The following is a 24476-nucleotide window of genomic DNA, read 5'->3' as shown; positions in this document are numbered from 1 at the left end:
TGGAGCAACAGGCTGCGACTAGTACAACATAGACACTAGCAGGATGAACTTAGCAAGGGTCAGTGCCAGGTCCTAACGTTAATGGAACCTGACTTGCCCCTCCTTACAACAGAATTGAACCGAATTTATCTCCATCTGTAACCATACTCCTCTTCCTCCCTCCCTTTCAAGAGCCAAACCCTTCTGAACGTGGCCACCAGCCAAGGACACAGGGCTGTGCTTGAAGCCCCATCTAGTGACAAATGGCAGAATTGTTGCTGAACTAAACGCCTGAGATACATCACCACGCTTCGCACAATTCATTTTGCTACTTTAAAAAAATTTTAAAAAAACCCAACCAAACATTTTGAGATGTAGTCCAACGACAAAATGTTCTCTGCAAACTACACGGGACATTTCTGCCAAGAAACCGACTAGCCAGGAAGCCACAAAACCAGACAGCTATAGAAGTTATGTATTTCACCAAATCCACCCTGTCCTGTTGACACTTCCACCTATAGAATTAGGAAAACACAAAGAGGCATTCATGGTGTGCTGACCCCAAAGCTGCACTTGAACATCTGCCACCTTCCAGCCGTGTCAGCAAAGGGCCTGCACACGTTATTCCTGCTTAAGAAAACATCCCCAAGGATGCATTTACCAGGACCCAAAAGACTGACCCCAAAGCTGCACTTGAACATCTGCCACCTTCCAGCCGTGTCAGCAAAGGGCCTGCACACGTTATTCCTGCTTAAGAAAACATCCCCAAGGATGCATTTCTCATCATTTACCAGGACCCAAAAGCAAATCCACTCAAAACCTTGCTGCCAAGTTGCAGTATAATGGCCGTGGAAAGACACATCAGTGCTTGACACACAAGGGCAATGTATCTCTTCTCACCTGAACCCACCAAACTAGAACCCGTTGCTGGAAAGCAGCAGGCTGCCCTGAGCTCTGTCACAACATACATCCACGTTTTCCCTCAAGGCTATGAGGTCCATAAACGTTCACTATCCCCCAAAAGTATGCTTTCTGCTACCCAACCTGCAGAGAAGTAACGCAGAAGAAAATCTGCAGGGCATCTTCCTTCTGAACTTTAACACAAGTCATCTTGTTCTGACTTTCAGCTGGAACCAATGAACTGTGGGGACTGGTGACCACCACATCCGTGCCCTGACCACCAGGAGACACACACTTGGGCGAGGAGCAGAGGATCTTTGGTCTAATGCTAGCCCCGTACTGTTCTCCAAGTGGCAAATTTCCAGACCTCTGCAGGCCTGAGGAGTTGAAAGACTTACAAACTAAACGTTTTAGTGGGTGGGATCCCCTCAAGCAGTGGGGACAGCATGTGTGTCCATCTGGTACCTGGTATGGCTCCAACACAGAAGGGACAATATTTGAATCTTGCTGACCTTGAAGAGACCAACCCAAGCCCGAAAGCTGACAACATCTAATTATTATTAGCTGTAACTAAATGACTTTTTTTTTTTTTTTAATTTTAACTCTTAAGCTGCTTGCAAAAGTTGAGGCTGGGAAAGAAAGAAAAGGTCCTTCTGTGCAGTCTGAAGCAGTCTGTAGCAAATAGCTCCTGCCAAGAGAGAGGAAGAACTGAATGGCAGTAGGCATGTTCCTCTGTTTCACCTTCTCAGAGCTAAGCACGACCTAGCCATGAATGCAAAGATGCCACATCACTTCCACTAAGTATTTCCACCATCAGCCTATCTATGCACTAATCAGAGGAACTACTGCTTGAAACAGAGTAATAATAATAAAAAAAAATATCTCAAATTCCTCAATCTAAACGGCCTTTCCCATTCAGGCATTGTAATGTTGGTGTCCAAGCCCTTTCACAGACACACCAAGTTAGCTCGCAGCTGAAATCTTAAGGGAAACACTAAAGCCAATTCATCTTCCCTACTTTAATGTACACTCTAGATTTAGCACAGAGATCATGGCCAAAACTATCTACAAGGTCAATGATCAATCCTCTAGTCCTTAAAGTTTATGATTCCAACTCAATTTTCCCTATCTCCTTCCCTTCTAGAGTAATAGTGACCACGGAGAGAAAGCACCCTACCAGAATAGCTATAGATTATCCTTATCTTCAGCTCGAAGGAACCTTGAAGAGCTTGGGAGACAAATGCTACGTGTACCATCTGCTGTCTAGACTTGGCTTCTGGAGTATACAGTATCATTACGGTTTTCCCAAAGGTCCTCATTATTATCCAGGAAGACACAGCAAGCAAAACAAGAGGAGATATTAAAGGAATACATTTGGCAATGACCTATCACCGTCACAGGAAATAAAGCCATCCGCAACGTTCAGAATTAATCAAGCCATAGCTTCTATACAAAAGAGACAACTGATAAGCTCCTACTCCAGAGCTGCCATTTTACAATTGGAATGTGAGGCATTAATCATACCTCTGCTGGACAAGGAAGAAAGGCCTGTCATTACCTTATTAGAAGGAGGTTAGACCCCAGCACACAAACAAGCATTCCAGCAGCCCATCTCCTAGACAACAATTACCCAAACGCCAACAGCACGGTCCTACATTTTAAATAGAGATTATTCTAAGCAGTCTGACCAAGCAGATGTTAAACTACCAAATGTTAGCTAAAGATGTCAAATTTTTTCAAGTGCTAGGCATCTTTAGGGAGATGAGGCATATAAATACAATTTACAACTACAGTTTGCTTTACTTACAAATTTCATACATATATCTCTCTGCCTTTGGATGACACAAGAACAGCATTGTGCAGAGTGAGGCCCTTCAGTGTGTCACTTCAGTTTGAGAGCAAACTACTGAGAATCTTTTGGTTTTGCTCTCAACTCTTCTTAAGTTGATTTCAGCTGCTCTGTATTAATTTGTAATGTTAAGCTGGGCACACTCAAACACTTTTTTGTATGTAAAAAGAACTTCAAAACATACGAAAACTTGAAAAGAGTTTCAGCAAACTTCTCTGCAGAAAGTTCTTCACGTGTCTTTTTTGAGTTGTGTGAAGAGAAGAACGCTTTCTTCATTCAGAAGATTCCGTATGTTATATATATTTCCTACAAATAAAACCAGAAAAGTTTTATTTAGAAGCCACCAGCAATTTCTGAAGTCCTGCTCTGTCTTTAGCAAAGTTTATTTTTATTTCATATATTTTAACAGAAGGCACAGTAGTCCCTCATCTGGGATGCCACTCTTACAGGCAGGTCATTGCATTTCAAAGAGGTAACAAGGATGGGTATCACAACCTGTAGTAAGAATAAAGTGCATCTTTGCTGAGATTTTTACTGAAAAGAATGTAATGGGCTTGAGCTCTCAGCTCTCAAAACCCACCAAAAAAAAACTTTAAGGTGACTGAATTTACTTTATTGCTATAGAAAATCTCAATAAAAACTGCACATGGAAACTTATTAGCCCATCTTCACTTGGGATTTGCATCCTGACAGGACCACAAATATAGAATCTAAAAGGCATATCAGGAATGAGCAACAACCTATGGAGGAATTACAAAGAGATCACCTGCCACAACCCTTGCATTGCCCGTCCAGGCATACTGAGACAGGCCAGCAAGGAGGAGGAAAGAATGCAAATAAAGTATAGATTCTTATGGCTATATGGAACTTTGAGCAGTTTATATACTCTGCTTTCCTGAAAAGCAACTATAAAATTGTCTCTGCAGACCTCTAAACTTTTAAGATTAAAACACACATAACAAAACCCCTTCCAGGCATTAACTGTAACAATGATTGTTCAATTAGGACGTCATGGTGAAAAGTTAATGAAAAAACACAGTAGCTTGTCATTTTCTAACACACCCTCTTCACAAGGAAGCTGTACAAAGAGCTCTCTACAGCTTCATGAACAGCTTGTGCTACAACTACTACAAACTCTCCTGGCTAGTGGCTCACCCACCACGGGACACCTTCCCATGTGGAATTCATTCAACTTCTATCTTGGAGGGGCAAAATCAGAGTTGTCCAAATTCTCAACAACCCACATGAAGTTACAACTTGTTCAACAGGACACTCTGCACCTTGTGTACCTCAAGTACAAAGCACAAAATACGGTGAACTGATCCAAATGGATTTTCGTAATTTTATGTAGAAAACCCAGCAAACTGATGGTGACCAAACACCTCTATTAACTACCACTACATTAAGCTGTCTGTGAAGTTTCCCCAGTGTTATAGCTGGGGACAGAACCAGAATACCAAGAGAAATTCCCTCTTAGAGCTAGGTATTGTCACCAGAAACTTTGAGGCCACCTCAAGTAAACAAGCAGTGTTTGTATCACTGCATTCAAAGGTTAGGTCATCGACCCATGTCCAGTTGTTGGGTCACATAACCCTATACTACCCCACTCTCTACTCAAACTTAGCTCTTCCCATCATTCAGCTCAGTTTTGCTTCCTAACGTGCTAATTCAGTCTCAGCCATCTCCAAAAGACTGGTTTCAACTCCATGTACTTACCTGCTGGAACATAGAAGTAGTGACCTGTAGTCAGGAGATACGATGTCTTATGTAAGGTAACAATAATTTTGCCGTAGATCACATGGAAAGCCTGAATGAAAGCCAAAAGGTTACAAAATTAGCAATGTTCCCTTTGCAAACATTATCTAAGGAAACATACTCTGGTTTTGCACACACGTTGTAACAAAAATCAGAAAAGAAAGGAGCTAGCAGAGCTGTGATCCCTTCTCCCCACCCTGCTGAAAAATAAGGTGCACAACTTAAAAGAGGGGTGGGGAGGCCAATTTTATTTGATACTTCTACCTTGTCTGCGAGCTCCAGGACAGTGAGCACACATGGACACACAGATGTCATGTGAAGCAAAGCACCTCTAGCAAGTTTCTTGGGTTATAACCCATTCATCAACTGAAATGATTCATTAATGTTTCCTGTATTTATTTGCATTACAGGGAAAAAACCTCTGAAAAGCTTGTCAACATTATACACTACTTCTAACCTAAGATTTTGTGTTCACATAGTCCATTTTATAAAAATAAGAAAAAAAGCATACTTACTATTGTATCCATGTGGACAAACTGGTGTCCCTTTTCCTTCAATGGTTTCAAAACCAATCTACCAACAGCAAAAGCAGGTGTATTCAAGTTTTTATATATTTCTACCGTATCATCTTTGAAGAAGCACGTGTGATTGCTTTCAGTGTTAATACATTCTACAAAAAACAGCCCAGGAGATGAACATTAATGCTAACACATAATTAGTCTCGCTGCTCGCTCAGTAACTACTTATAAAATCCTATGCAGACATACTGTTTCAGGGCAACACCCTCAAGAGCTAGACTCAGTATTTAGCTGAAAAATCAGGACACTTTTTGTGCCTCCCTAAGAATTTTCTCCAGAAGAACAATGAATATTTCAACAACTCACCTTTTTATGCCCAAAATGGCATGGACAATATATTTCTTTTTTTCTTACCAGTCTTAGTACATAATTCAGAAAGGCCCTTGGTCTCACCTAGAAGTATTTCCTCATTTGTGAGTGGGTCCAGGACAACTGTTAGCTTAGAAGTATCAACTATGGAGTGATCCAAATTTGCAGGTACCTCATTTCCTAAAGAGACAAAAAAACCAAAACAAAACCAGAAAAATAATCACTCTCCCTTTAAAAACTTAATTATTTAACCACAACTTTTCCACAATCTTAGATTCACACATAAGTGCTTAAATTTGTTTTTTTAAGTGACTAAGACTGAATATGCTTTCTTCAAAGAAAGCCATCCATAACAACTCTTTGAAAATGCAATTTTCATTGGAATTATTTCTGTGTGCAATAGATAAAGGGCCTCTAAATCCTACAGAAATTTTCCAGGGTAATGCCAGCTATTTATCCTATGCTGTTAGTGACAGTATTTATTCAAAAGTATCTGCATTTTAAGAGAAGTGCTTTTCTAGCAGTGAATGCTGAGAGGACATAAAATACATGATGAAGCTTGAAGAAGAAGTTTCTTCCTTTTACGTACTGCTGATGGGCATCAGGAGACTGCAGAGATAAAGTGTTCAAAAGAATAAGCACGTGTTCAATTTTCCTCTGCTCAAGAAATACCATTACAGGAATCTCAGTGTGTAAGTTGTAAATCAGAGAAGTATTTCTATAATAAAAAGGATTTTTCCAGAAAAGGTAATAGCCTAAGAGTTGATGACAACCTTACACTTTTCAAATAAAAAAAGAGATGCCGGAGAACCTTCGTGGCAGAATAAATATCCCAGAGCTCTCTTGCAGAACTCTCTTAAGCAGCCAATTTTAGCTCCGTGGTGCACAGGAAATGTCTTTAAATGCAGGCAGAACGAGGATGTTAAAGGCAAGCTACAGCACTTTATAGGCACTCATAGCTGCTTAAATACTCTTACGCTGAGACAGTCAGGGGTTGGAAGGAAGTTACTGTGTTTGAAATAGCTTCGTTCCAACATAATCATCTCGCTACAAAAAGCGAGAGCAACAGGTGCAACTCTGGAGCTATAACCACAGAATTTTTATCTTTATCAATAAAATTTACGTATTTGCCCCAGAAATTCTATTCAGCTGATAGACCTTATATACCTCACGTAAAATTCAAGGATGCCAGTGAAAGACTCATCTCTCAGGATGGATGGCTGTTAAAAAGGAAATCCATCCCTTCTGGAAGACAGCTCAAATTCAACTAAAGCAACCAATATTTTTTTTAAAGATACAATATGAACAGTCTCTACCAGCTCAGATGGGCTGTAAATGACTTATATGAAAACATAAACTGTACTTAGATCAAAGGTTGATGTAGATCAGGATCCTGTCTCCCATCAATGGCCAAGACCAAGTTCCCCTTCCATCCCTGTGGTGGTTTGGGCTGGACTGGCCACTGAGATGAATGATAGATGCTCTCCCCACCTATATACTACTCTATATTATATATATAGAGTAGTATATATATATATTACTCTATATAGTAAAAGTGCTCGGACTGGCCACTGAGATGAATGACAGATGCTGTCCCCATCTCTCTATATGCTATAATAGAGTAATGGCACTTCCAGGGAATACTTTACACCTCTAACAGAGCTAACACACTTTACTTAGAGTTCTTGACAGGTAAGTCGGTGAATTTATCTAGTTCTCAACTTGAATCTACATAAATATTTTTATCCCCAGTATTCTGAGCAGGGAGCACACAGTGGGAAGAGACCCCTAATTCTGTTTGAAAAACTCTCTCTCTCGCTAGATCCCTTCCACACCTTCTAGTTCTTGTTTTTTGAAAAAAAAACAAGCAAAGAAAAAACCCAAAAAAACGAGCAAAGAAAAAACCCCAAAAAACCCAAAGCACAATTTATGTCTATTCTCCTCCTCCATATCACTTCTGCAGTACTGTCTTCAGGGCTGAGGAGCCTTCACCACACAGTTGCTTCTCATAGAAAAGTCCTTCTGTGTTTCTGACAAGCTTTCCCTGAACCTTTGGTAATCCCACTACTTTCTTTTGGAAGTAAGGAATAAAATTTACATGCACCACTCAAATTTGTACCAACATCGAGTGTTTTCTTCCTTATTTCTCCAATGATTATTTCAGCCCTGATTTGTTTTAGACCTGTTAATTTTTTGTATTTAACCTACAATAGCTTAAAAACTCTATTGACACCACATGCTGTCCTCTTCAGATGTGGTATTACAGGTATCAGTAATATGACCAGAAGTTTTTATACCTTAACTGTGCATTATGAGATTAAACACATTAGCATCATTAATCAGCAAGCTGAACAAGGACAGAAATACAGCTTTTTTTTTTTTTTTCAACACCTGCTTTAAAAAGGCACCACAGCACTACTGGATACCTGTGTCTCCTCCCTTCTAATGCTGAGAAGTTAAAGTTTTCACAAGAAGATTACACAGCATTGCTATACATACATAAGAACAGGTTTTTCCACATCAGATCACATTAACACATTTCATTATAAAATTATTTTCACCCAGAGAATCAAGTTTTTACAGGAGAAAAATCGTAGAGCAATGGAATGTTTGATTACAGATAGATTTTTTTTTTTTTTTTAAAGTATCACAAGGGAAAAAGTCTGTGTTCATACTTGTTTCTAATCTTTTCTGCTGGCGACCATCCCTCCTCTGTTTAACCATCCGGTGAGATTCTTTTTCTGGACACTCTATTCCACTAATCACAAGCTCTCCTGAAACAAAAGAAGGTTAAACAAAGTTCATGAAGTCATAATAGTTTTACTAGACTGGAGACTCGCACAACCAATAAGCATTTCATTTGAGAATACATTTCCTTACTGCTGAACTTTTCAGATAGGATTTAGAAAGCCAGAACAAAGCAAAAAGCTTTTCAACATCAAGTATTTTGGAGTGCAATGCAACTTGAGACTTTTTGAAAATAATTTTTTTCATATTGCAGTCAAAGAACATTTCAGAAAGCCACGACATGAGAGTCAATTTTTAAGACAAAATATCAATTTAAGGGACACAAAGAAATACTATTTTCAAGCAGATTAATCAATTAGGAAAGGATCAAATTAAGATGAATTGTCAGAAAAAATCCCCAAGAACAAGACATATCCTATCACTTAGGGAATTTAACACTGAGACTGGGTAAAACAGGATAGCACCTGCTCCGGAGAAAAACCCCCACACAAAGAAATTCTGCAATGAATGATTGAGTAGATTGTCTCTTTTTCCAGTATCACACAGAATCTTTGACATAATAAACATACAGAGAAAACATTTTGTTCTTCACTAAACATTTAAGGCAAGGGTCCTTGGGATGCTCTGCTGATGCTATTTCTAGCTGATGCAGGAGTAGCAGGAGACAAAAAGACTACACGAGAAGATGACTGAATAGTTGGAGACCAAAAATAATGTTGTTGGTTAAATTACCAAACAGTGAGTGTCTCAAAGCTTTCACAAATATCAACCCACTGATTTCTTTTCACTGCCCTATCTGGAGAAAGTCAATAGGTGCTTTGGGATGAATACCTGAAGGCTTCATTGTATAGTTTACACGCTCGCCTCGCCAATATTCCAGAGGTCTTAGTCGTATCCTTTTTGTCCGACGGACGTTAGGTGTGTTGGAAGGCATTACTAATTTAAAGGATGAAATCATTCACTTTAAGTACGAAAGGAAAATTCAGAACTGGAAAACATTAAATATCCTTTCCCGTTGTTCCCCATCAGGTTGGTCAGCACTTCCCAGCTGATATTTTCTATCATATTGCTATCTATCATGACAGGGAAAAGAAATCAAGTATTGCCAAAACCCTTCTTTTGCAGACATCACTATTTCACTCCCCTTTTCCTTAAACAATCACCATGCTGGCTTTAGAGTAGATTTCACTCTATACATCTTAGTGAACCAGTGAGATACAGACATTAGGGGCTTGAGCACAACTGTGAAAACAAAGCTCTCAGCAAAGACTAAGAACCATACCTAAATCTGAGGTCTAGAAGAGCAGCACCTTTGCCAGCAGAAACCCCACACATTTCCAAGACTTCTTGGATATTTATTTTCAGACTTTTTTATTACATAGCCTCAACTTTCAATTTTTCTAAGCTGCCACATATGAATACAGTAAGATCCAGTAGTTTAGTGTTTGTAAGAAAGAACAGAAGCTCCTTAAGGGTTGAGGGCAGATTAGTCAAGAATAAATGCTAAAAATAAAAACGGTAAATAAATTTAAAAAAACCCAACTTGCTGAAATAGTTTCTGAAGGTAGACAACTACAGTGTTCTGCACAGAATAGTGCCCAACTTGCTGAAATAGTTTCTGAAGGTAGACAACTACCTTCTATTCTGCACAGAATAGTAATGAAGGGAATAAAAAAACCAGTAAGAACAGTCTGGTATGGGAATACAGTCAACTGTATGCCCATTGTTCCATCCTATCTGGACTCAGACTGACACAGAGGGCACGTTATTTGCACCCTCAGTTACTCTGTGTCAAACCAAGTCAAACCTCTGGCTGTTCTCACTGAACTGTAAACAGGCTCTTGACTCAACGGCGAATGAAAAACCCAAGTGTGACAGGTAAAAGATAGTTGTTAACTATAATAATAAAAAAGAAACACTGTAAGCTTTTAAAAGTAACTTAAAAATTAGAGCAGGGTTATAGCAGCCTGAAGAACTAACAAGCCTTATCTGTAAATAATTATTAACATATGAACCCATTTCTAGGTGCTTTCCTCTACCTTCTTCCAAAGTTTACACATGTTGGAAATATATTTGTGTTTATGCACTTACATTAAGAAATTTTAAAATAATCTTACCTATTTTATGCCTTGCTATGTTGTCTAACAGCTCTTTTACTTGATAACTCAAATCTTCAGAATTATCTGAAAACACATTCAAAAAACCACACTACAGGCATTTACTATTCCTGACTTTTATTCAATATGCCCACTAGAAGCAACCAAAGGAAAGAGAAGCAGAAATCCCAGTGTTAGTGTTCCCACTAACCTTTCTTCCATTAAACATATATGAAACCCAATGCAGATAAACTATGCAATCAGTTTTTAAACCCTGTAAGCTTGTAAATTACATGAGAACTATACATTCAAGTAAATATTCCTGGATCCATCCCTCTGATAAAACAAACACTGGGAGATTATAACTACACATATAATTTTGTTGATCAGAGTGCAAGGTCATTCAGCTTTACACCATGCAAGCCTAAATTTAGGACAAAATTCCTAGCACAACACACACAAAAGTAGGTCTCTAAGGAAAGCATTGTGTGAACAAATAAGTGTTATATAAATAAAGTGCAAGAAAACAAAAAAACGGTCTCTAAGGAAAGCATTGTGTGAACAAATGACATTCACAACTGGCTCATTCACAACTGCAGGGAAACGGACAAGAAAACCAAATTATGGCACAGGCCATGATTCCCTAAGGCTGCACAATTAAGTCTAGGGTGGCCTGAAGTGATCCCTATAGTACCATCACATGGCAACACACCAAGCTGGTACAAACCAAGTCTGAAACATTTCTTCAACACCATTTGGAAGGATAACTTTATCCTGGTGGGCTTGATGTACTGCTTGTCCTTCCAAAGCTAACACCACATAAAGCTGGCATACTGTTGGGCAGAAACGTGACCACCCTCACCACAATCTGCATTTCTTATTTTGGACAAGCGAAATACAACAGAAATTAATGCACCATCCATTACAGTTTATAAGAAGCTTATAAATAAAGTGCAAGAAAAAAAGAAAAAAACCAACTTTAAACATTACCTGAAGATGTATTATCCTGTTCACAGAGCTTCCTTCTCAAAGCACGTTTATCATAATGTTCTAGAACAGGCCCACTTCAAAGGAAAAAAAAAATACACCTGCTTGAGTATGTTGAATGTCAAAGGAAGGTTACAGCACTGCCAAGAATAGCAAATTTAATGTTTTTTTAGATCACATGGGGTGGGTTTCTCTTCCTTCTAAACATCTGCCTGTACCAATTACAGGCTGGTGTCTAATCGTAATTAGAACACTAGTTAGGAATCACAGCTCTGAAATTCATCAGTTGCTCCACTACTTGGCCATCGGGCAAAGAAATCAGTGTTCACACCTTCTCTCTAAGCAGGTTTACTAATCATCTTTTGACTTTTTCTCCTCTCCAGAAGAAACAGACCTTCTACTGTAGCGTTACCTTTCAAACTATTTTCCACAGACCACGATCACAGAAGTGATTTAAAGAAACGTTTTGCATACTGTAAGGAAAGGACAGTAAAATAGTTTGGAATTGTAATTTGTACTAGGTATTCTGTTGCAATCACTGCTTTCACCGTGCCAATGAAGCTCAGCTGGGAGCCACCTAAACTCCAAAAGATGCATTTCAATGCTAGGTTAGCAAACCTACCCTACAAATTTGTCCCCTTATAGTTAAAATACAAACTTTTCAGTAGAACTAGAGCATAAGAATTTAATAAATTCACAGACTGCCATTCCTGTTTGCTTTATGAAGCTCCCAACCCATGAAGGAGAAGACACATGCATATTTACATGCACAAACAAGAGTCTGGATTGTAGATACAGTTCTATGCCCTATTGTAGATACAGTTCTATGCCCTACTATTCAGCAACCTTATTAATACAGTTGTTCTTAGTTCTAGGAGCACTGGTATTTCTTTCAAAACGACAAACTAATACGGAATCAAGCCTTAAAGGAAAAAAAAAAAAAAATCTCCAAAGGCAAGAAACTTACTCTGACCCTTATTCAGGACAGGAACAAGCATTTTAAGAGTTTAGGAAGTGTACTAGCAGGGTATTTCAACACCTGAGGCATGACTCACAATCCCTTTCCAGGGAACCCCTAGGTTCTTCACTAGTAGGACACAGAAGACAGCAGTAGTTCCAAACAGCTGTTCTGTCTCAGGGGGGCAGAAGTGGGATTAAATGCAAGTTTTACAGAAAACTCAGGAAATTACCTTTCATGACTCAGAGCCTTCTCAGCTGCAAAGCGATCTCTAGAAGAGAAAAAAAAAAAAATTATTCTTACTATGTGCACTGTTGAGTTAATTTTACTTACTGCAAGGAACCTGTAGGTCAATAATTTTATTTACTAAACAGAACTTAACTTTTTTTAAAAAAAAATTAATAAAAAGCAACGCAAAGAACGGTGATTAAAAACTCAATTAGACTGGTTAAGAAAACTTCCTCTTTCAATTAGGAATCATTAGTAAAGTTACTTCCACAAAAATAAATATAGCTGAAGAATTAAACACTGTATTTTCTCAATCTATAAGCAAAGTAACAAACCTGCCAATGAAGTTATTCTATAGGTAGTGGGGCTGTGTGTGCATGTGTGTCTATGTTTTTAAACTGCATCTGCTACTCAAGTCTCAAAACAACACCTTAAAAATTCCAGGGCAGGTTTCCTGATGTAGGAGCAGACACTAAATTTGGCACCCCCCCTTTGAGAACAGGATGCTGATTACACCACTTGGTTTCTCTAGGAGCAGACACTAAATTTGGCACCCCCCCCTTTGAGAACAGGACCTTGATTACACCACTTGGTTTCTTTATTAGCTATTCAACCACACCAATTGTCACACAGCTTAACTGGGTCATTATTGTTTAACAGTTAACAAGATATGTTTAATTATCTACCAATTTGGTAGATACTTGTAAGGAATTACATAAAAAAGCTTACTGTGGTCCACGTGGCTTGTTATGTTTTCTCATACTGTTTTTTATTTTCACATCTGGTAACTTCTGGTTTTTGCTTGCCACGTCCTCTACAGAAGAGCTGTCAGAATCCGTTTGAGACTCAGTGTCCTCAGAGTTTGAGCAAACATCTTTACTGGTTCTGTGACAAATCTTTTTGGGTATCTTCCCTGAAGATTTAGTTGACAAACGTTTCTTTTCAGACTTCTTCATGCTGTCTGTGAGATGCTGCTGCGCTTTTACGGGAGTTTTGTTATTTTCATCCTCAGGTGACTCCAACGTGTGCAATTTTACAGGCTCTCTTTCAAGCTCTACTTCAGGAGGTCCACTGTGAGCACCCTCCTCTCCACTGTCTGAACTCTCCTCTCTTTGTAACGGAGGCTTTTTATTACTACTTTTCTTGACTGATTTTTTAAGCTTCTTCCTCGGACTTTCTGCCAGTTTCTTGGCTGCTGTATCTTTTGGAAGTTTCTGCTTAGCAGTTTGTTTCTTGTCAACTAAAGGCCGAGAAGCTTTTGACTCTGACTGCAGATACTTGGAAGACCCGAGATTCTTTTTTGGAGACACAGCTGGCTCTTGCTGATGCTCAACTGAGGGCACAGGCAAATCCTCACTTGCCACGACCTTTGTTTTCCATTGCTCTGCATCAGATGCTTTAGTTTCCAACACAGAGGGTGGCAGCATCAGGTCTTCAGCCTCTGGTTTCCAGGACGTGTCCTTTTTCTGGTTTGAAAAGCTTTGCTTAAGTGCATCCTTTTTAGTCTTTCCTATCAACACAGAAAACACTTGGACATTAATGTCTTTTCCCATTAAACCTGAAGATAGATATTGACATCTGAACGCATAGAAATAAACAACGAATCAAGATGGGGGGAGGGGAAGAAAAGCTAATGGTTAAAATGGTTAAAAGAAGGTCTTCTCTGAACTATAGTGCATGAAAAATTCAAACCAGAATTTTTGGTGCACTTCCAGTATTTCCTAGCAGATAAAACGGGCAAAAAATGTTGCATTGAATCAGTTTTCAGTGCTTCCTGGTACAAAAATATTTCTCAATAATTCCTAAAAACTCATCCCTTCCAGTTCAAAGCATATATTTTAACCTCCTTTCTACGGAGAGACGAGCAAAGCTTGTGGGTACCTACCACCTCTGTGGTACCTACCACCTCTGTCTGCTCATAAGACAAGACAACACTGCTAACTTATTTTTTAATGTCCTACCAGGAAGGGCTGGGAAAGGTGGGGGATCCAGGGGAAAGAGTGAAGACACTGTCTCATTGCCTTATAGACACCCAAACCTAACCGTGCAACTGAAACATCAATTAGCAAATTAGGAATCCATTAATATCTCTCATCTACTTCATCTTTATTTCCCAAGAAACCAACACAAAAAAATCCAGTAATATGACCTGGAAGAAGTCTGAAGACATGTTAAATAACTTACCTGTACGAGCACTGTTTTGCCTTTGAGATTTAAGGACCTTTCCTTTGCTGTTAGAGACTGGATCCGATTCCGATGTTCCTTTGGAGTCATATTTTCTGTCATCCAAACCATCTTTTTTTTGTTTAGTATGTGCTTCAACCTGTGCTTTTCTGTTCTTGCCTTTCTTACTCTCTGTCTTCTCCTTTTCAGAGGGCTGAGCTTTAGAAACCAGAGTTGCAGAGCCATCTTTTTTTGATTTTTTCTTCTTAGACGGTATTGAAAACCAAGAAACATCATCTGATTCATCAATTAAAAATTCAAACTCATTTTCTATTTCTATATCTTGATCTTTAACAGGAGGTGGTGATGGTGGTGATACTGAGGCTGAATACCTAAAGAAAGGAGGGACAAAGTTCACATCGTTTGGTGGAAAAAAAGGTCTTGCAAATCTAGTGGTGACTGTAGAACACCTACACACACTACAGGACATTCCTCAGAAGAATTATGATTAAATTCATCATTCACCGGGCAGGTTTCCTGATGTAGGAGCAGACACTAAATTTGGCACCCCCCCTTTGAGAACAGGATGCTGATTACACCACTTGGTTTCTCTATTAGCTATTCAACCACACCAATTGTCACACAGCTTAACTGGGTCATTATTGTTTAACAGTTAACAAGATATGTTTAATTATCTACCAATTTGGTAGATACTTGTAAGGAATTACATAAAAAAGCTTACTGTGGTCCACGTGGCTTGTTATGTTTTCTCATACTGTTTTTTATTTTCACATCTGGTAACTTCTGGTTTTTGCTTGCCACGTCCTCTACAGAAGAGCTGTCAGAATCCGTTTGAGACTCGGTGTCCTCAGAGTTTGAGCAAACATCTTTACTGGTTCTGTGACAAATCTTTTTGGGTATCTTCCCTGAAGATTTAGTTGACAAACGTTTCTTTTCAGACTTCTTCATGCTGTCTGTGAGATGCTGCTGCGCTTTTACGGGAGTTTTGTTATTTTCATCCTCAGGTGACTCCAACGTGTGCAATTTTACAGGCTCTCTTTCAAGCTCTACTTCAGGAGGTCCACTGTGAGCACCCTCCTCTCCACTGTCTGAACTCTCCTCTCTTTGTAACGGAGGCTTTTTATTACTACTTTTCTTGACTGATTTTTTAAGCTTCTTCCTCGGACTTTCTGCCAGTTTCTTGGCCGCTGTATCTTTTGGAAGTTTCTGCTTAGCAGTTTGTTTCTTGTCAACTAAAGGCCGAGAAGCTTTTGACTCTGACTGCAGATACTTGGAAGACCCGAGATTCTTTTTTGGAGACACAGCTGGCTCTTGCTGATGCTCAACTGAGGGCACAGGCAAATCCTCACTTGCCACGACCTTTGTTTTCCATTGCTCTGCATCAGATGCTTTAGTTTCCAACACAGAGGGTGGCAGCATCAGGTCTTCAGCCTCTGGTTTCCAGGACGTGTCCTTTTTCTGGTTTGAAAAGCTTTGCTTAAGTGCATCCTTTTTAGTCTTTCCTATCAACACAGAAAACACTTGGACATTAATGTCTTTTCCCATTAAACCTGAAGATAGATATTGACATCTGAACGCATAGAAATAAACAACGAATCAAGATGGGGGGAGGGGAAGAAAAGCTAATGGTTAAAATGGTTAAAAGAAGGTCTTCTCTGAACTATAGTGCATGAAAAATTCAAACCAGAATTTTTGGTGCACTTCCAGTATTTCCTAGCAGATAAAACGGGCAAAAAATGTTGCATTGAATCAGTTTTCAGTGCTTCCTGGTACAAAAATATTTCTCAATAATTCCTAAAAACTCATCCCTTCCAGTTCAAAGCATATATTTTAACCTCCTTTCTACGGAGAGACGAGCAAAGCTTGTGGGTACCTACCACCTCTGTGGTACCTACCACCTCTGTCTGCTCATAAGACAAGACAACACTGCTAACTTATTTTTTAATGTCCTACCAGGAAGGGCTGGGAAAGGTGGGGGATCCAGGGGAAAGAGTGAAGACACTGTCTCATTGCCTTATAGACACCCAAACCTAACCGTGCAACTGAAACATCAATTAGCAAATTAGGAATCCATTAATATCTCTCATCTACTTCATCTTTATTTCCCAAGAAACCAACACAAAAAAATCCAGTAATATGACCTGGAAGAAGTCTGAAGACATGTTAAATAACTTACCTGTACGAGCACTGTTTTGCCTTTGAGATTTAAGGACCTTTCCTTTGCTGTTAGAGACTGGATCCGATTCCGATGTTCCTTTGGAGTCATATTTTCTGTCATCCAAACCATCTTTTTTTTGTTTAGTATGTGCTTCAACCTGTGCTTTTCTGTTCTTGCCTTTCTTACTCTCTGTCTTCTCCTTTTCAGAGGGCTGAGCTTTAGAAACCAGAGTTGCAGAGCCATCTTTTTTTGATTTTTTCTTCTTAGACGGTATTGAAAACCAAGAAACATCATCTGATTCATCAATTAAAAATTCAAATTCATTTTCTATTTCTATATCTTGATCTTTAACAGGAGGTGGTGATGGTGGTGATACTGAGGCTGAATACCTAAAGAAAGGAGGGACAAAGTTCACATCGTTTGGTGGAAAAAAAGGTCTTGCAAATCTAGTGGTGACTGTAGAACACCTACACACACTACAGGACATTCCTCAGAAGAATTATGATTAAATTCATCATTCACCGCTCTTTAGCTTCCAAAAAGAGCAGAAGGCCTGCTTCTCCTTTTTTTGGCCTCATATTCACACCTCGTTATTTCTCTGAGGCTGGATAGCCACCTTCCTATCTAACCTGCCAAATCCATGTTAGCTCTGATAAAGACTGCTCAATCACTGCTAATTTCAGAATCACCTAGGGCTTTCCCAAATTCTCCAGCCTACCTATCAACCCATCTCATGCTCAATCTGAAACACTATTCGACAGCTACATCCTATTTTAATGACAAAAGCAACAGCACTGGTAAATCCTAACAGCACAAAACTTTCAAAACAACTATTCGAGTCCTTTCTCAAGGGGCATTTTTCAGCAACGTTGGATTATACCAAAATATTCTCCCAGAGCATGTACATGGATAAAAGGATGTTGCTCCAGTACTCGGGACTGGGTTATTTCACTAGCAAATTATGTTCCATATTGAGCTTCAAACCAAACCTTTCTCCACGCGTTCCTGTTGCTAGAGCTGCTAAGACAATCGAGGAGAAACCCTTCTCTTTCTGTACAGATGACGCAGCCACACATTCTCTTCCTTGCTCGAGAACAACCTGCTCGTCTCTCCCAGTCTGAGGTCCTTCCAAATTTTCAGCTTCCACAGGGCTCTTCACTGCAGCAGGACTATTTTGGTCATCCAAGTGTGATCTATGTATGAGAAACAGCATTCAGATGTGATCCTATAAATCCTGAATGCACACTAAAGCATCATACAGATCATAGAATCATAGAATGGTTTGGGTTTGGAAGGGACCTCAAAGATCATCGAGTTCCAACCCCCTGCCCTGGGCAGGGACACCTCCCACCAGACCAGGTTGCTCCAAGCCCCATCCAGCCTGGCCTTGAACCCCTCCAGGGATGGGGCAGCCACAGCTTCTCTGGGCAACCTGTTCCAGTGTCTCACCACCCTCACAGTAAAAAATTTCTTCCTGAGATCTAATCTGGATGGGGTTGGATATCAGATGGACAGATGCTCTCATTTTCTCCCACTGACAGTGTTTTACTTCTTATGAATGAGCTCTCATTTGGTAATTTGCTGAAACACAGGTTAGTGGTACCACTTCCCAGCACAGTAGCAAGTACCCAAATCAATGAGGCAACATGGGGTGAGCTTGCAACTCCTGATCAAAATGAGGGCTGCTCAGCAAGACAAATTCCTAATTTTAGGAGAATGTGCTTCAGAAATTGTCAGGTTTCCTAGACCCTAGTTGTACTCCCTCCCAAATCTCATTCCACCAATGGGATCAGTGTCAGTCCTTCTCTACAGTCTACCCAGGAGATTCAGTCCTTCAGGAAAGAACAGTGGTTGGGACCATTGGCCACTATTGCAGCTGGGCTTCAAAGTTTCCAAAGAGGAGACAATGGTCACAACTGAAGTTCTTCTCCTTTGCATAAAACATTTGCATATTCAGAGCGAGAGGAACAATGACTGCTCATCTCTGCTTTAACAAATCTTTTGTTAACTTCTAAGGTCAACACTGTCAATAGGATTCACTAAAAAAATGAATAATCTAGACCATCTGAGAAGGAGTTAAAAATCTATACTGACAGGCTTCCTGCACTTGGGTACTGCACTTTTGGGAATTAACTCTTATATTTCATAAAAACATAATTCTGCCCTTTCTAAACCCAGACAAGGAAATTTTCTAAAAAGCTTGGAATTACTTCTAATGAATTCACAAACCAAACTCAGAAATTACTGAAAGCACCATATTGTAAGGGCAGGTGGAACACACCACCACCAACACGTTCAGCTCTACTTACTTATAGACTGGAGGACTTTTTGCTTCCTCCAAAAGAAGAGGTGATCCAAGAGACTCATGATCATCCTCAGCATCCAAAGACAAGGCAGGACTTTTGCATAGTGCTTCAACATCTGCTAATATATCATTTGTTCCTCTTTTAGATACAGGAGACTGTGGTTTATTAGAATCAGCTACGTAATCAGGTATTGCAGGCTTCAGGGGTAATTCATAGGATGATCCTGTCATATACATAGGTTTAATTATTCTCCTCAAAACCTTACAAAATCCCAAGAAGCAGTTACCCAAAAAACTTTATTCAAAAAATTTAATTCAATAACACTACCAACCTCTGCTTCTGGCTGGTTTTAGTGGTGATGCAGGTAAGGACTCTTCAGCATTACAGGCTCTTTTCACAGAGTTAGGTAACCCTGCCTCTGGCTGTCACAGTCAATAACAAATAATGAGAAAAAGTAAAATATTTAATAAAGCAACAGTATTTTGACAGGAATGTAAGTTTCTACAGAGCACGATATAATTTCCTTCCCTCAGTTCTTACTCATTTGAAGCACAGTTCTCTCCTAACTAAACACTTCCATTTTCTCTCACATAAGACTTTCTGAAACTAACTGTAAATTTCAAACAACAGGTAAAACAATGTGTACAGTAAAAATCAATTTGCAGCTTTGAACAGACATCCTGCTAGTCCACAAGAAGTCTACTGACTCTTTACATTAGAATGAAGTAACTTAAAACAATTTAATTCATCTTTATTAAGCCAGGCTGAGATTTTGCAAGAATTACTTTGAGATTATACAGTATTCTAACATAAGCCTAAAATAAATAAACACCGTTATAAAGAATGCCTGTTCTCAACACTGTGATTAATAGAATATCCTATTTTTACAAAAAAAAAACCCTACTAGAATCAAAATATTAGAACTAAATATACAAACTAGATTATTGGCATCATTCTCTCAGACAACACAAGTCCTTCAACTTGTTTTCCCTCTTCAATAATGTTACAGATAAACAAAGTTATTGTAGAGATAACTGTTTATCAGGAGCTGACAAGCTCTTTTGATACAAGAATCACCTTTAGATTTTACTATCCATCAGAGAGCTGCTAAGAACTGTATCCACATATTTGGCAAAGTGACTGAAACCAACCCCAGTGGAGTCCAAGACAGCCAGACCCACCACCATAAGGCAGCATGCTTCAACCTGAGACCATGAGAAATAAGCTATTTAATAAATCTAGTTATAGAACATTTACTATTAGAGTACAACAAGCTAACAAAAAAACCATTACTGACAACAAAAGGTTAAATTATAGCTACATGCTAATACAAGTGACATGAAATCTAGTTATAGAACATTTACTATTAGAGCACAACAAGCTAAGAAAAAAAAACATTACTGACAACAGAAGGTTAAATTATAGCTACATACTAATACAAGTGACATATGGAGCTTATTCATTCAATTCATTCAACAAATCCTACAGAACTAGACTTGTACCCAAGTGAAAATGTTCCCAACGCCATGTTGTGACACTGCCATAACTAACTTACCCTTTGGCTCTGTGTTGAATTCCTCCTTTTTCCGGCAACAGGAGTTGAGCAATAAAGACTCGTACTTGGAGAATTTATTGTAAGATCACTACCACAACCTATAAAGAAAAAAAAAACAAACCTATAAATAAGGGATTCTTGGAATTGTCCAAATTTAATTTAACAAGTTGCTAACACTTGTTAAGGTCACCAAAATCTAAATAAGAAAGAAACCACTTACTTGGGAAAAAGATTACAAGACAGTTAAAGCACAATTTTAAGCAGCTTAGAAGGAGCTTCTTTTAAAGCTTGTGAGAAAGACTTTATTCTTATCCATTTTATTTTTCATTTCTGTTTATTTACCACTAAATATAATACAAGGAAGAAACAATTTTTTTCTTTAACTAGCAAATGAAATAAAACACCAAATCAAAGCTTACTTTGGAAACAATTCTCTATGAGTTCCAGCACATTTTGACCTGGTTGTACATCAATCTTAGTTCTAGAAAGGAGAGGGGAAAAAAAAAATATATATATTTTCAATCAGAAATGCTAAATGTTCCTACTCCAACAACATAAAATTAGTAAGCTTCTTACTACTAAATATTTTAGATTATTATTTACCCTAATCCCAACTTCAATATTAAACCTACCATTTCCATGCACAGGTATCTGCAAAGAAACACCAAATCAAAGCTTACTTTGGAAACAATTCTCTATGAGTTCCAGCACATTTTGACCTGGTTGTACATCAATCTTAGTTCTAGAAAGGAGAGGGGAAAAAAAAAATATATATATTTTCAATCAGAAATGCTAAATGTTCCTACTCCAACAACATAAAATTAGTAAGCTTCTTACTACTAAATATTTTAGATTATTATTTACCCTAATCCCAAGTTCAATATTAAACCTACCGTTTCCATGCACATGTATCTGCAAAAAAACTTGTCTAAATAAGGATTCCAGAAGAAAAAGACCCAGTGTCACAGAATATGACGAGACTCAAGAAAGCTCTCTACATAAAAGAAAACCTACAACTACACAACAGCCCTCAGGTACAAGAGCCTTGGGAGATTCCTACTTTAAATAAATATTTTTTTTTTAAAAGGAGTCACCCTCTGCTTCTTTTTTTACCACTTATCCACAGTTATTCTCTGGTTCTACAAAAGCTTCAGCAGCAAAAATTTGCTCGACCTGTCAAATCCGTAAGCAAGCTAACAGCTCAGCTGCTTGGATTATTATTTCAAACCTCCCCAGGACAAATGAGAACAGCAGAAATGATCCCCTTGTTGATCAAAAACAAAACTATGAAGGAAATCCTTGGTGCTTTGCACCCCCCGGCATAATTTGCTCCTCCCACCACTAAGAAATACAAAAAGTCTGGGAAATCTCATGAGATCAGTTTAATAAGATACACCCTACAGTTTTGACATGAAGCTTTCGGGCAAAAATCAACATTAGGTTTCCAAACAAGCGTAGCTAGGAATAAAATTTTAAATGTAAATTACCCTCCTCCTTGGCAGAATCTTGCTCTGTAGTCTTTTTTAAACTGATTCTGTGAAGAAATAAGAAGCGATTTTTACTAAGCATAGTGACACTGGAAGGAAAAACAAGCCAGCGACCAACCTCCTGTTTCTCACGTAAGCAAGTCTTGAGGATTCTCTATCCATCTGAAATTAGTGGGAACTACTGCAGCCCTGTTTTTCTTAAAATGCTGCAGTAGCTACAACCCCTGTGACAACTGCCAGAAATTCAGCTTTCCCCAAGAACCACCAAGCACCTGTTGGGCACGAAGTCAGAGAGACTTACGTGACAAAAATCACAGTGAACCTACTTAAGTATTTGGTTAATGTGTTTCTGTGATGATTTTGATTTAATTTCATTTCTCGGTCCATTTCAATGGCTGGAGAGCAGCCCTGAGGAGAAGGACTTGGGGGTGTTGGTGGATGAGAAGCTCGACATGATCTGGCAATGTGTGCTGGCAGCCCAGAAAGCCAACCCCATCCTGGGCTGCATCAAAAGAAGTGTGGCCAGCAGGTTGAGGGAGGCGATTCCACCCCTCTGCTCTGCTCTGGTGAGACCCCACAGAATCACAGAATGATACAGGGTTGGAAGGGACCTCTGGAGATCATCCAGTCCAACCCCCTGCCAAAGCAGGGCCACCCAGAGCAGGTCCCACAGGAACGTGTCCAGGAGGGTTTGAATGTCTCCAGAGAAGGAGACTCCACCACCTCCCTGGGCAGCCTCTGCCAGGGCTCCGCCACCCTCACAGGAAAGAAGTTCCTCCTCATGTTTAGGTGGAACTTCTTATGTCCTAGTTTGTGCCTGTTACCTCTTGTCCTGTCACTGGGCACCACTGAAAAAAGACTGGCCCCATCCTCTTGATACCCTTTAAGTACTCCACCATCTGGAGCACTGGGTCCAGCTCTGGAGTCCTCAGCACAGGAAGGGCATGGACCTGTTGGAACGGGTCTAGCAGAGGGTCACAAAGATGATCCGAGGGCTGAGGCACCCCTCCTATGAAGACAGGCTGAGAGGGTTAGGGGTATTCAGCCTGGAGAAGAGAAGGCTCCAGGGAGACCTTATAGTACGTAAAAGGGGCTACAGGAGAGATGGGGGGGACTCTTTCATCAGGGAGTGTAGCGCAGCATGAGGGGTAATGGTTTTTAACTGAAAGGGTAGATCTAAATTAGGTATTATGAAGAATTCTTTCCTGCAAGGGTGGTGAGACACTGGAACAGGTTGCCCAGAGAAGCTGTGGCTGCTCCATCCCTGGAGGGGTTCAAGGCCAGGCTGGATGGGGCTTTGAGCAACCTGCTCTGGTGGGAGGTCCCTTTCAACCCAAACCATTCTACAGCTACAGAAATAATGAATGAACTACACAAAGCAAACTGGGACATAACCTTAGCTCACACCCACTGCTCTGTGAGAACTGCTCACACGTAGACTCTTACCCTGTGTTTATCACAGGCGAGACCACTTGAGAGGACATCAGCTGTTTCACCGCACAACTACAGTCCCAATTAACACACAGCACTTCTGTGTACACTTGAACCCCAAGTGTAATCAAAGCTATCTGAACAGCAGACAGGACTCCAGTCATCTATTACATCAACTACAGCAGTGACAATTCAAATGACAGCACGTTATCAGCATTACTTTCTATGCCAACAAATGAAATAAAGCCTACTGAGCTGGGAACAGGCCAAGACTGTAGAGGACAAAAACAAGAAGGAAGGGTAAGTCAAGAAAAATTAAAGAGCTAAGTAGAGTGCCCTTTTTCCACCCATGTGGCAACAAAAGGTCTCAAACAAATTCTAAATATTTAGCTGAAAAAAAACATTATGACCTCTCCTTCATTTGCGTAGACTGGAATAGAGTCCACGTATAGTGTGGAGATTATCTGGTCCTACTACAACAGAATTCAGGTCATTTTTCCTAACAGCTTGCCATACTGACATTACTTTGCAATTCCTTCGGGTAATCACGGAGTTGTCGGAGTTGGAAGGGACCTCTAGAGATCCTCCAGTCCAACTCCCCTGCCAAAGCAGGGTTGCCCAGAGCACATCACTCAGGAGCATCCAGGTGGGGCTTGAAGATCTCCAGAGAAGGGGACTCCACACCCTCCCTGGGCAGCCTCTGCCAGGGCTCTGCCACCCTCACCCCAAACAAGTTCTTCCTCGTAATAAAAACAACCAAAAAAAAAAAAAAAAGAAAAACACCAAACCCAAACCCACCACATAAGGATTTATTCCACTGCAAATTTTCAACCTCAGCTTAAAATTACAGGAAGAAACTCGCTGTCACAGGGGAAAACAAGTGACCAAACCCCGCGGAGGGCAGGAGGGAGTCCCCCTCCGGCAGGCCTAGGCAGGAGCCGCTGGTTCTTAAGCTCTAACTCGCGGAA

The 24476-nt window shown here is 39.7% G+C and overlaps 1 protein-coding gene across 4 annotated transcripts in view; it reads right to left on the bottom strand.

Moving 5' to 3' along the window:
* Window positions 1-24476, bottom strand: part of CENPC (centromere protein C) — a 40646-nt gene that overhangs the window by 13388 nt on the left and 2782 nt on the right. Inside the window, exons 2-18 of one of the 4 annotated variants that reach the window (XM_014943124.1) lie at window positions 22078-22124; window positions 21271-21332; window positions 20591-20688; window positions 19367-19457; window positions 19039-19258; window positions 17719-17922; window positions 16748-17118; window positions 15293-16073; window positions 12392-12430; window positions 11205-11278; window positions 10236-10301; window positions 8950-9054; window positions 8046-8144; window positions 5455-5550; window positions 4999-5153; window positions 4445-4535; window positions 2913-3034 (exon numbers count right to left, since the gene is read on the bottom strand). In XM_014943124.1, coding sequence (XP_014798610.1) covers window positions 2958-3034; window positions 4445-4535; window positions 4999-5153; window positions 5455-5550; window positions 8046-8144; window positions 8950-9054; window positions 10236-10301; window positions 11205-11278; window positions 12392-12430; window positions 15293-16073; window positions 16748-17118; window positions 17719-17922; window positions 19039-19258; window positions 19367-19457; window positions 20591-20688; window positions 21271-21332; window positions 22078-22124 — 2676 coding nt within the window. In that variant the 3' untranslated portion in view covers window positions 2913-2957. Of the gene's footprint in view, window positions 1-2912; window positions 3035-4444; window positions 4536-4998; window positions 5154-5454; window positions 5551-8045; window positions 8145-8949; window positions 9055-10235; window positions 10302-11204; window positions 11279-12391; window positions 12431-15292; window positions 16074-16747; window positions 17119-17718; window positions 17923-19038; window positions 19259-19366; window positions 19458-20590; window positions 20689-21009; window positions 21072-21270; window positions 21333-22077; window positions 22125-24476 lie in introns of those variants that run through there. The other 3 variants (XM_014943125.1, XM_014943127.1, XM_014943128.1) reach the window with 3 other exon arrangements.

The sequence above is a fragment of the Calidris pugnax genome, unplaced genomic scaffold (assembly GCF_001431845.1).
Source record: "Calidris pugnax isolate Ruff unplaced genomic scaffold, ASM143184v1 scaffold16, whole genome shotgun sequence".
NCBI lineage: Eukaryota > Metazoa > Chordata > Aves > Charadriiformes > Scolopacidae > Calidris > Calidris pugnax.
Note: the sequence above shows the minus strand (reverse complement) of the source record. Positions and strands in the feature narration are given on the sequence as shown.